The sequence below is a fragment of the Anser cygnoides genome, chromosome 1 (assembly GCF_040182565.1).
Source record: "Anser cygnoides isolate HZ-2024a breed goose chromosome 1, Taihu_goose_T2T_genome, whole genome shotgun sequence".
In the NCBI taxonomy this organism is placed as follows: Eukaryota; Metazoa; Chordata; class Aves; order Anseriformes; family Anatidae; genus Anser; species Anser cygnoides.
The window spans coordinates 146655867-146669072 of NC_089873.1; the positions used below are offsets into that span (position 1 = coordinate 146655867).

General features: G+C 37.2%; 1 protein-coding gene across 5 annotated transcripts in view; it reads left to right on the forward strand.

The window, feature by feature from the left end:
- Positions 1–13206, forward strand: part of LOC125184517 (E3 SUMO-protein ligase RanBP2-like) — a 34306-nt gene that overhangs the window by 18094 nt on the left and 3006 nt on the right. The window contains exons 21-30 of one of the 5 annotated variants that reach the window (XM_066990460.1): positions 189–266; positions 4111–4275; positions 5132–5236; positions 6144–6208; positions 7091–7208; positions 7800–7898; positions 8052–8191; positions 9757–10030; positions 10174–10499; positions 11878–12468. In XM_066990460.1, the coding sequence (XP_066846561.1) occupies positions 189–266; positions 4111–4275; positions 5132–5236; positions 6144–6208; positions 7091–7208; positions 7800–7898; positions 8052–8191; positions 9757–10030; positions 10174–10499; positions 11878–12183 (1676 nt within the window). In that variant the 3' untranslated portion in view covers positions 12184–12468. Of the gene's footprint in view, positions 1–188; positions 267–4110; positions 4276–5131; positions 5237–6143; positions 6209–7090; positions 7209–7799; positions 7899–8051; positions 8192–9756; positions 10031–10173; positions 12469–13206 lie in introns of those variants that run through there. The other 4 variants (XM_066990457.1, XM_066990455.1, XM_066990459.1 and 1 more) reach the window with 4 other exon arrangements.

Consider the following 13206-nt stretch of genomic DNA (forward strand, 5'->3'; position numbering starts at 1 on the left):
ATAAAGTGTGGTGGCAGAGATGTTAGCTACAGTTTATTCAGGTGAGTACGGTAAGCTAGTATAGCATTAAACATGAATTTTCCTACTGTGACACATAACTACAGAATGCTTCCAAAGCATAGGTAAGTGTGTTTTCCCCTCTTTAAAAGTACAGTTAAACACTTACATCCAAACAATTTATTTTTTAGGATTTAATTTTAGCCTTTTTAAATCTAATCCAATGGCCTTTTGGACAAGCACACCTTCCTTGCAACCTGACAGTAAAGGTATTTACACGCTGCACTGAATGTGTGATAAAAACACTTTAGCAGGCATGGACAGTAACCCAACTGTAGCACAGCAGTTGGCTTAGTAATCCTTACAATTAACATGCATGCTGGAAGAGAGTACTTAAAATTCTGTGTCTGACTACTGTATTTGTCAGGTAAGAGAATGCCTTTGATGTGTGAGCACGATGGATGGTCTTTTTTTATGCTTTTGGCTGTTGTTTGCCTTACTTTTTAAGGGTATTTAGAAACCTGCCTTGCACTTCACAGTTTTACTGAACACACACACGCTGCATCTATAAAATTCTCTTTTAGTAAAGGAATTATATTCTTTTTTTTATTTTTAAAGTGTGACTCTCTTCCCACCTGAGGTCTTCCACTTCAGTGAAATATGCTTGAAGATTTCTAGACATGTTAACTAGTAAAACTTAAAATATATTCAAGTTATGTGCTGGAAATGCTTAATTCAGTTTCCTTATTATCAATGTTAACTTCTGCAATTTTAAAAACAAGGCGTAGGCAGAGATGAGAGAGCCAAATTTAGCTACTGTTTACATGTACGTGCTTCATGTATAATACGAAGTCCACCTTAGCTAGCCAAAAAGCTTTTGCTGATGTAACCATCTTGTTTACATGCAGAACCCTTAACCAAAATTACACCTTACAGCTTGATTGTGTCATCATAAGATGTTAAAAACAGTACTTCTCCTAAGTTAGGCTTGCTGGAAGCATACTCAAGCTAGTGCAGTTATGCAAGAGCAGTTTAATTTTCAAAAACAAATTTTTATTGTAGCTTGCACAAGATAGTCTTCTAAAGTTAGTGTCTTAGACTGTTAAAAACTGTCAAAGTCATTTCAAACACCGTTTTTCCAGCTTAGTATTTCTAGAGAAGCTATTCTTATTCAAACGCTGAACTCATGTCCACCTTCTGCATATCTGATTGAGAGTCAAATGTTCTGTGTTTTTAGGCATCCACGAGTCTATTAATAATTTGATTTCATTTTCATCATTGAATGTCCATAAAATAAAGTGAATTAGCATTCTGAGCTAATGCATAAATGCAAGAACTCTTGCTGCCTTGAATTCATTTTGTTTTTATATTGGGAACAGGGAAGGTGTTTTAAAGAAATGAAATAAAAAATCATATGCCTTTCTGGTACTTCAGACAGTTCTTCATTTCTGCTTTCCTGATAACTAGGGTATGGTTATATACCTTGCTTTATTTACAGTTGGTGTTACCTTCAGTGTAGGTTTTGGTTTTGGTTTTGAGCTCTGACTGGCTTAATAGCAAATGACTTTAAGTCCTGTCCGAATTAGCTTTTCAAGTCTACATAAATATAATTTGAGTTTCTCATGGGGAACATCTTTCAGGGAATGGTTTCTGAGTTTTGCTAGGGCAATGTTCAAAAGAAATTTAACCTCGTAAGTCATTTTCCATTGAGGTGCGAAACAACTAGTTTTTTCTTAGCTTTTTCTTTGGCTCTTCTCATGAGCTTTTCTCAAGTATTTTAACAATTTTAATTCATAGTTAAGTCAATTGCATGTGTTAAGTTTTAAACTTCAGTATTTTTATATTTAGCAGATACTCGCTGATATGTATGGGGGGACAAAACAATTATTGTGACTAGCTAGATATTTACATCTACATGATCTTTATATCAAAGACGAAATAAAAGCAAAAATGTAATACATCAGTGAAACTGCTTCCAACTGTTGTGCGCGGTATTGCTCTTTCTGTTCCTTCCATATACTAACAACTGTGTGGATTTTTTTCCCCGAGTAGAAAGCTGTATCATCCCAAAATCAACAGCCTTTTAGGAATATACTGTATGTGTGCATGGCACTGTTTTCATCGCAGCCTGTGAAAATACATTTAATCTGTTTGCAGCAATTTTAAATCAGCAAAGTTAACTTTCTTGTGGAGAGGCTGAGTAGAAACTGATTTAAGTGATCCCATGAACATCTCGCTCAGTCTTCATATTCTGAGGGCAAATGCACATTGTAATCCTTTCTGTTGCTCAAGTGTTCTGTCACTTCAAGTGGATGTTTGGATTGCTGGGATTGTAATCAGTGTTTGATCAACGTGTGAAGAACTTTACCTGTGTATTGATCTGAACTGACTTCTTGACGTTTGTTTTATTCAGTTTTTATATTTACTCAACCAAAGTGAGACACTTGCTTAACTAATCTGAATGAATAAAGCATGTGCTAGCAGGCAGCATACCTGCCTACCTTTGTAACACAGTACTGCATTTACTTTATACAGGCTCAGAAGAGCTATTGAGATAAGACTGCTGGCTATGAGTTTGAGCTTCTCTCTATGCTATATTAGGAACCTGAAGTGATTGACTCCCCTTGATTAGAAGTTAATCAGCTGGGACAAATGTGGAGCAGGCAACACTGCAAAAGCACTTATAATTGAACTGGGGCTTAGAACTTCGAATGCTGCTTTTATTCTAGTACTACTTAGGTTGCTTTTACTCTGCTGGAAGATACAAATGGGAAAGCTACTTTTAAAAAGCAGCTTTATTTTAATATGTCAGTTGTGCCAGAGTATCGGGGCATGTCTAGGAACACTAAATTTATCTTCTCTCCCTGTCTCTTTTTGCAGAAATGAATGTCAAAATGCTTGAGCAGGAAAATCAGTGTTCCTCAGGAACTGATTAATTCCTAGCTGAAGCTTTAGGTTCCACCTTGACTACGTTGTGCCACAAAGCTGGCGAATATTTTATTATGAAAAGAACAGTGAGCTTTTGAGAGCCCACTTCAAATTCTGCTGACTATCTTAGTGCAGACCTCTAGTGCAGTATGTTATTGTGTTATCAAGTGGGCTGACTTATTAAAGCAATCAAATGATTCTTGGAAACAGATGATATATGGATATTGATGTGCTTATGGGGTAATTCTTATTAATAGTTAACCAGTGTGTTTCTCTTAAGCCTTTACTTTGTAAATTACCCCTCTAAACAAAAACAAGTGAAAGGAACTCCACATGTGACCCTTAAACTGATGCATCCTTCCTCTTTGCTTCTATTCTATTATGCATAAAGATGTGAGATTATTAGCTTTAACCTTCGATTATTAGTGTTTATTCAGTGAAAGTGGAATAGGCAATTTGATGTTGAAGGAGAGAGCAGAAGAAATTGTATAATAAAATCAGCAATAGTATTTGTCCTTGCTGGGAAAGCTAGTTAAACTTTACGCTGATAGCAGTATTTTGTTATTCCAGTAACGTGAAGCTATGAGATTACTCTTAAAACACTAAAAGTTTCAGCAGCAGCTGCTATGGTAATTAAGTTGAGATTACTTATGGGAAATTTGAGCTTTTTATTAACTAATTTGAAATAAGTCCTGCTCAGTTGCTATTTAATATTTTCTGGAACTTCAAACACTTGAAGCAATTCAATAGTACATGTTGCTGTAGGTGGCTTTACGTTTTCTTTTTCAGTCCTGCATTTTTCCTCTCCACCTCTCTGGATGACACCTATATGGCTCTTTTTCCATAATCTTATTTCCTTTGGTGTAAGGACATAAATAATCCTTCTAACAATATAAAAATGCAGGTTTGATACTGATCTGAGGCTTGAATTTCAAAGGCAATAGAACAGGTCGTAGTTCGGCATGCAGTTCAGAAATTATTAAGTTCTAGCATGCTTTGTCCTAGCATTCTGTAACTTTAACTGTTGTTTCCTGTGGTTGAATAAAAATATGTAGGCTCCGAATATGTATGTTTCTAACCACCTAAGAATTAAGTCAGCTCTGTAATAATGGCAGTGTTGGACTAATGTTGCTGCCTGTTCTAAACTAATTTAGTTTTAATGCTTTGTTCATTTTCTGTACAAAGCTGAGAAGACAGTGCCAGAAGATGATCTTCCAACTGATGAGGTTATAATTGTTTACGAGTTAACACCTACCCCTGAGCAGAGAGCTCTTGCTGGCTTTCTTAAACTACCTTCAACATTCTTCTGCTATAAGAATAAGCCTGGATATGTGAGTGAGGAGGATGATGGTAAGGAGTGTCAAAATTGATCTTTGTGTTGCCTTTTTGTTGGGAAAGGGTATAATACTATTAAAACCAATAGACGCTCTAATACTAGTTTGGACTGATGGGCGGTAATGTTTGTGTTATCTTCGTTTGTGCCAAAGATGTACATTTGAGTCTTCAGGACAGAACAAGGGAGGGCCAGGAATGACAAAAAGGAATTTGCATTGGTGCTATATGGGTGCTCTGACTCATTGCTAATGTAGTTGGTTAGGTAAGACTACATAAATATTCGAGCAAGAGGCGTATCTCTAAGTATTTTGAGAGTCAAGTGGTAGGCAGCCTTTATCAAAAATAAAAATGCTCAGGTTCCATAAATGGTAGACTGGTTTCTCTTTATTCTAAAGCAAATTCTTAACAGAGAAACTGAATATTTTACATCAACTCTAGTTGTATACAACTAAATTCCTCTTAACTTACTCAGTAGCAATTGGTTAAATTGCAGTTCTGAAGCGTTTCACTGAACAGGAAATAAGAGATGATGAGCAGCCTCCCACAAAGATCTAGGCTTGCTTGATTTTATACAAAAGATCTTCCATCTCCCTTCCCAATTGTGTTTAGTGGTACTCTTAATAAAATTAATAAGAAATAGATTTTCTGAAAGCATGAAACCCATGCCACACATCTAGACTGAAAAAGAGTCAAGAGTGCACCAAAGCACACACATGCAAAATAGGAAGTGAAGGCTTACTTGCTGGTGAGTGAAACTTAAACATTAGCAGAAGTTGTGTGTGCTTGCTAGGCTTGTGAGTCTGAAGGGCTTAACAGACTTCTCTGTACTTGGACGATGCCTGAGAACTTACATTTGTTTCCTATACTTAAGATGAAGACTATGAAACAGCTGTTAAGAACCTTAATGGAAGACTCTATCAAGAAAAGAAAAGGAAATTGCAGGGTTCTGCAAAAGATATGCCTGAAAACACAACAGGTAACTTTTTTTATACTGAGATTTAAGCTCTAAATCTAGAGGACACCCGGGCTCTGAGGTTAATTTGATTTTTCCTGAGATAGTTTTAGGAACACTTGCACTGGAATCAGAAAAGCTGCAGCTTAAAATGCATCTTTAACCTCAGTATGTTGAATTGTTATCAGTAAGTGGTACCTGAATGAAAAGAACATTTTAGAGGGCCTTTAAACAAGAACATCAAACTGTCTTCTTACCTGGAAACTCCTGCCTTTCTTCTGAATACGAAGAGCTGAGCTTTGCAAGATGCCTTTGAAAGACCAAAAGAAAAAAAAAAACAACTTGTCTACAGCTCTGAATGTTTAATTCTGCTGATAGTAGACTTAGATTATAAGCATGTGAGTTAATGCTGTTCAATAAGGAAAAAAGTACTTGGTCTCTGTAGTAATAATACAAGTGCAGAAGATAATTTGCTTGTTTTCATGCTAATGGTTATTTTGGAAGTGCCTCTAACTTTAGTGTTGCATAAGTGGGTATCTGGATAGATACTGTAACAAAGGAGGTCTGTTTTTTGAGGATGTGTGGTTCTATGTGCTAGAAAGAGGTGGTAGATATTGGGCTATCAGAAATATAAGTAAATGTTGAAGGAAGCTAGCAGTAGTGGCAGTTGCAAGATTGAACTTCACATTGTTGCTTGGAAACTCTCTGATAGCAATAGAAAACCAGGTATTGCAAAATGACAATTCTTTAGCCACCCTGAGCGGAATTACCCTTCCGCTCTTTCAATAATGATGCTATTTGAAAAGTTCCTGAAGTCGTACTTTACGTTCTCCCGTGTATCACGGTGTTATTTGATAACATAGTTGCCCAAAATTACCTCAGTAGTCAGCTGCCTTACCAGCTCTTTTCTATTAATTTTTATTCTTTGCAGGAGACATCACAGGCAAAACTGACTTGAAAACTGAAGGAGAATGTGTTACTGCTGAAAACGCTAAAGTATGAACTAAATCTCTATACAACTTTTTGTCATTGAATTTGTAGAAGTATTTTCACACTCGTAAGACCTGATACTTTTCGCTTTGTGGGGAATAAAACATGTATTGGGGAAAAGTTATTTGAATCCTCTGACTGTGCCTCAAGTCTTTGACACTGGAACTGAGGTTCAGATCTGAAGTTTCTCGGGGAGAGAAAGGAGGTGCAGCTGTTTTCCTAATATAAACAGCTTTGGCTAGTAATGTCCCTCTGAACATGTATGCAAGAATTAATTGATTTCAGAGAGATTTCAAAGAGAAATTGCATCTTTGTGGAAGCATACTGCTTCAGAGGTACTTGGGTCTCTTGTAAAGTTAGTGTCCAATGTGTGGTAAGCGTCAGGAAAGAAATTAAGAAAACTGTCAGAAAGCTTCCAATAACAATTTTTTTCCCTAGCTGTTTACAACTTTTTTTTAATGCGAATTGAGGTGGCCATCTTTAATTTCATCTAATGTGGGCCCCTGGTTTCTAGTTGTTTCCAGATTGAACCCACCTTAATTTCAGTAGAATTTGTTGCCACCTATGTTGTCTCTAGGAGGCATAGTTGCATAGATGCACAGCTTGTTTTTGTCCAGAGTTTCCTGAAAATATCCGTTGAACGGAGTAATGAGCAGTTCTGAAGCATTAGAAGGGCTGTAGCGGAGTGGGAGTCAGGGAACTTAATATGGTGCCTATTTCGTGGCATCTTCAGTACTGCTGTTGTAGTTAAAGAAACTGATAGCACTGTGGGGGGGGGGGAGAGTTCTTCATTATGACTGTCCTTACTGTCCTGACTTAAAGTGGTTTGAATATTAGGTTCCTTCTTGCTTATTTTTTTTTTATTGCTTTACTCCTTATTAATCTCAGGAGAATGACGTCACCAGTTCTACTGATATAGTGCCTACAACTAAAGGAGAACCAACTGAATCAGCTGATGAGGCTATAGCGCACGTGCGGTCAGCTGAAGAGCCAGATTCCAGCACAGGTAATGTTAATGTATTGCAGGCTTTATCAGTAGGTGATGACAAACCTGTAAACCTGACAACTAAAAAAGAAAGTAATTCAGATTCTTCAGAGTCAACACAAGGTAAAGTCAGGGGTACGTATATTGTTGTCTTTTTAGGAGCTTAAGTATGCTTTTCCTGTAGAACAGTTTATCTAATCTAGCTGTTGCATTGAACAGATGTAGTACCGATATTGAATTTGAAGCGTGAGTACCAATCTAGTGAAAACATGAAGGGGAATGAAAGTATTTCAGTGTTTCAAATTCTTATATGGTCAAATGAGACTGCTCCAGAGCAATGCTGTTGGTTTATTGTTAAATGCCATGTGAGTACTTATTAAAGCTCTGTGGATCTGCACAGAAGTGGCATGCTGAACTGAACTAGGTCTTGAGATCTCTTCTTTTTAAATATAATTGCACATCACTTCTCAGAATGACAGTAAACTTTAAATTTATGGGAAGGGAAGAATATTGTAGAGACTTCTCCAGTTTATTCTTGTTGACTACATGACATTGGAAATGTTTTCCCTAAAGGATTAGAAAAGCATTTGACTTTCCCATCTTGTTTGATAGAAGACAAAACCATCTCATTTGGATTCAGCAATACCTCAGAATTGTCATTTGCAGATCTGGCTTCCAGAAACTCTGGAGACTTTGCTTTTGGGTCAAAAGGTGAGTTAAGCATCTGAGACAGATACTGAACAGGACTTCTGCTTCATACAAAATACCTTTGTGCACCAAGCTTCCGCATATTGTCAAGTTACGTAAATTTGTGTAACTTTACTTCTCAGCAAAACGTTTAAAATGCAAGTCTCTTAACTGTAGATAAAGATTTCAAGTGGGCAAATACTGGAGCAACCGTATTTGGAGCACAGACAACCAGCAAAGCAGATGAAGATGATAGCGGTGATGAAGTCGTACATAATGATGATATCCACTTTGAGCCCATTGTTTCCTTACCAGAGGTAAAGAAACTTCCAGAATATAAAAGAACATTAAGATAAGCATATCTGCTAACAAAGAAAATTTTTATAAATGCTTTCCTTGACTTCTTATGCTTTCTGTCTGTTGTGCTTCGGTCCTTTTTTCTTGTGCTGCCTGTGTAGAATCTCCTGCTGTTTGAAATTCTGGTGGTACAACTTCTCGCTGGGGGAAAGTATCTGGTGCATCAGTTAATGATACAGAATTTCAGGTTATTATATCTTGACTCAGTGTAGATCATGAAAATTTGTACAAGTAACTTCTAAAAGGTAAATTTGATTTATTATAGCATATTTGAAAAACAAGGTGTGTTGGGGGGGCTTGAACAATTGTCACTGCTAATGCAACTCAGTTAGGATTTTTTATTGATGACTTGTAGATTCAGTTCTCTGAAAGCCACCCAATTTGAAATTTTTGCTCTAAGCTAGGTGAGAGGCTTCTAGAATCACTGAGCATTAAAGGTCTAGCACAATTAACTGCACAAGGCTAAGGAAACTATTTTTAATTCAAAAAGAAATAGTTTTTCAAGAAGTAAAGCCTTAAACTTCAGTAAAGCTTAACTTAAGGTAGCCTTCTGTAACTTCTTGAGGCTTAATGCAGTTGCTTGTGTCTGGATTTGGTATTTAGCCTTAGTGTGTATAACAAGATGTAAAAAGTTCGAGATGGTTATAGCTTGTCTTTCTATAAAGAATAAAATTTAATTCCAGATCGGTGTAATTATTAAAGAAGACTGCCACAGCACAAATAAACAATATTTAGTATCCTATAATTTGAACAGCTAATCTGACGTAGTTTGTAACGTGCCTTCCTTCCTTCTTAAAAAAAAATTGTGTGCCTTTCCTCATCTGTTTGTTATATTAGGACTCTTGTTGTTTTCTTTCTTGCCTTACTTGATGTTTCATTTCTCCTTCAATGTCACTTCTCCCTTCAGAAAAGCTTCTCTGTCACTTATTTCTCCAGTTCTCTCAAGTCTTCCATATCTTTGGAAGATGTCTTAACTAAAGAATGTTAGAGACAGGTAATATGCATACATAAAGTGACAAGGAGATACAGCTGTCAGCCCTCAATTTACTATTCACAGTTGATATTTATTCTGTTCAGATGCAAATGTTAAGTTCTTTAACAATCTTGAAAAGGTAACACCTGGAATGCTAATAGCACTATATTCTCACTTCTCAGTGTGCACATCAGTCGGCACATATGAAATTTTCCGGGGGAACATGCCAGAACAATTGGTAGCTTTCTTAAAAAAGAAAAATGCACACAAAAGGTAAAACCTCGTGCAGCACAGGGAAGTAGTGTTGCAGTGCTAGAATTCATTTCAAACACTGGGGCTCATTGGGCTCCTAAATTCTGAAAAGCTCAGGCGTTTTATTTCAGTGTATGATGAAGGTCTGTAGAGCTGTTGGCACAAAACCATTCAAGAAAGGAAAACATGGAATAATTTCCCATTGTAATATGTCAGAATCATAATAAGTGTGTAAGATGTAATCCTGCTGGTGGCAGCAGTTCTGGGAAATCATAGGTACTCTACTGTGCTGTGTTCTAGGTGGAAGTAAAATCAGGAGAAGAAGATGAAGAAATTCTTTTCAAAGAGAGAGCCAAACTTTATAGATGGGATAGAGATGCTACTCAGTGGAAGGAGCGTGGTGTTGGAGAGATAAAGATCCTCTTCCATACACAGAAGAAATGTTACAGAGTCCTAATGAGAAGGGAACAAGTTCTTAAAGTGTGTGCAAACCATGTTATCACCAAAGAAATGAATTTAGTACCTTCAGATACATCAAACAATGCTTTAATTTGGACAGCCACGGATTATGCAGGTGGGTTGTTTTGGTGTTTTTTTCACTTTTTTAAAAGATCTTTGTGTGGCTTTTTTCTGAGGAGACTATACCAAACAAAAGCTACTTGTATCTGACTATTTGGAATTAGAGCTAAAGAAACCTGTTCTTGGATTTATTTTCAGATGGAGAAATAAAAGTAGAACAACTTGCAGTGAGGTTTAAAAGTCAAGAAATGGCTGCTACTTTCAAGAAGATATTTGAAGACTGCCAGCAAAGCTTGTCAAAACTGAAGAAGGGACTGCCAGCAGGACTGTCAAAGGACACCAACCCCATTGTTTATTTTGAAGTTTCTGCTGATGACAAACCTTTAGGACGTGTAACCATGGAGCTGTTTTCAAATATTGTCCCTCAAACAGCTGAAAATTTCAGGGCCCTGTGCACAGGAGAGAGAGGATTTGGATTTAAGAACACCAAATTTCACAGAATAGTTTCTGACTTTGTGTGTCAGGTAGGCATAACGTGAAGACTTCTTGAGGGAACGAAACCCATCTGGTCTAACAGTGCCACTACAAAAATCACAGGATAGCACATGCTCGGTGGCAGCACAAATCTAGAGTCCAAGATACTCTTCTCCTTTCCCTGCAAGGAGATGAGCAATGGTGTAAGCAGCATGTACTGCCCTAAGCTGAATGCTCTTTAACTGTGTTTGCCAGCTGCCTGATGCTTTAGTGTTGATTAGTGCTGCCATTTTAGTGTAGAAGAAATAATGGAGATAGAGATTTCTTCTTCCCACAGACAAGGGGCCTGTTGCTGAACAGAAGCAGCAAGGAAAGTAAGGCTTCCCAAAACGAACATTCAGAGCCGTCTCTTTCCAAAGAGAGGAGCTTCCATATGCTCACCTGCTAAGAACACTTACTTTCCACCTTTTGAAGAACACTTTATATTTCAGATGACCTGCACTGCAAAATCAATATTCCATATATTTTAGATACTCCAATTTCAGTCTAAAAAGGTCTTCTATTTCTCGTATCATGCAGTGGCTTTGTCCTAAAAACTCTTAATGAAAACTGAGTATATCCTCCTGCATTGCTCGTGAATCCCGATGTGAGCAGCATTGCTGTTAAATCTTTGTGTGCATTTAGTAGCACTAGCAAGTTCTCCATAATTTCTGAAGGTTTAGGAGATTGATATCTGCTCACGTATACCTTCCCTTCACTCCAAAAATTCTTCCAAATATTCAATATGAGGTATAATGGCTTAAAACAGGTAAAATAATCCAAATTCCTTACATGCTACAATAGTGCTTTTGCATAACGCTACATCCCTCAAGACAGGGCACAATCTTTTCCACATTCAGAAATGGATAGTAATATACGAATGGCTTGTCATCAGAGTAAAAAACTCTCCAGTCTTGATTGGGTATTAACTGAATCTGAAGTATGACCTTTATTGTTCTTTTCTTTAAACTTTCTGCACAGAAACAGGAAAGTACTGATCAGTGGTAACATGACCTTTTTTGGGTGGTCAGTTTCGTGCCTGCAGGGACTGAGAATAGAGAGAATTGTGGTTGCCAGTTGTAAGGGCCGAGTGAAGCAGGAAGCAGACAGTGGAAATGACCAGCTTAGAGTAGTTGCCATGTGGAACAGGAAGATAAAATGCTGTGTTCAGAATAAATGAGAAACATCCCAGTAATGCTTTTTTACCATGAGCAAAGCTGCTGAAGCTGGAAAGCCTTATATACAAGTAAATATGGTACTTGTGATAACTAAGAATGAGGTTTTACCTGTGTTTTTTGAATGGAAACTCTTCTATTTTGGAAGAGAATGTAACTGTGCTATTGGTTGGTGTTTTGGGATTTGAATAAATGCTGTGCCTTTTTTTTTAAGAGAGGTGATATAACTAACCATGATGGAACAGGTGGACGGTCAATTTATGGAGATACATTTGAAGATGAGAACTTTGAGGTGAAGCACACTGGTCCTGGATTGCTGTCAATGGCAAATAGGGGTCGGGATACAAATAACTCTCAGTTCTTCATAACTCTCAAAAAAGCAGAACACTTGGACTTTAAACATGTGGTGTTTGGTTTTGTGAAAGATGGAATGGATGTTGTGAAAAAGATCGAATCCTTTGGTTCTCCCAAAGGGTTAGTAAGTGGAAGAGTTGTCATTACAGACTGTGGGCAAATATAGAATTCTGGCTTTTGAGTATACAGATGTTCTAGCAGTATAAATTAGTATTTAGATGTTATTGATTAATTATTTCAGCTTCTCTAAAAAGGACGCTTCTCTAAAAAGGACACTTCTGATGTATAAATGTAAAATTACAGCTTATGGTTGTTTTTTGTGTTCTAATTGATTTTTTTGCATGTTAAATAAGTTCAGACACTGGCATATTTTGGGTGTATTTGTGTTATCATGACATATTTGTATTGAATGTCAAATTTTAAAAATTAAATCTTAGTCTTGTTAAAATAACTATTGTCTTCACTTTGGCTTGTTGAAAAGCAATTTGCATAATGTGTTGCATACTTATTTTGAACATGCTAATTGCATGCTAATTGATGTTGATAATCTATCTGTGCTAATTGACGGTCAGTAAAGTGAAGGCCTTCGAAACTTTGTGAGCAGTGAGCTCATGAAGCTCACTGCAGCATGTTCATGAAGCATGCTCGTTTTGATGAGCAGTGAGCAAGCTGAGGCAGCTGGTCAGGTGCTGGTCAGGTGGATGCTATTTGTGCTGTCTGCAGGCTCTTTGGCACTTGAGTATTTTGAAAGGTAAAGAGCAGTTCTTATGCGCAGTCTTGGACACAGGATTTAGTTCATACTTGCTTGGGAAATTACCTTCCAGACCCACACATTTTTTTTGTATCTGGTATGTTAAAGTGGCTGGTAACATTTAGTGACAACTGTCTACTTGAGTGTTATCTGGAAAGCTGTGGTATAGAGGGGTGAATGTGCATGGGTAAGTTATTTTAACTTCCACCTTACATCTCAGCGCCAGGACTGTCAGTATTTTTTCAAAATAACCATTTGTATATAAGTTAGAGATGATAATAGACACTACATATTTCTGTCATGCTTTTTTTCTGAGGAAAGCGAGAGTAACCCTTCCCTCAGCCTCTCGAGGGAATGCTGCTTACATAAGCATTACACTGTAAGCCCCTAGCGCACAAACTTGACCCGTCTTTCCATTATATTGAGCTGTAACCCAAC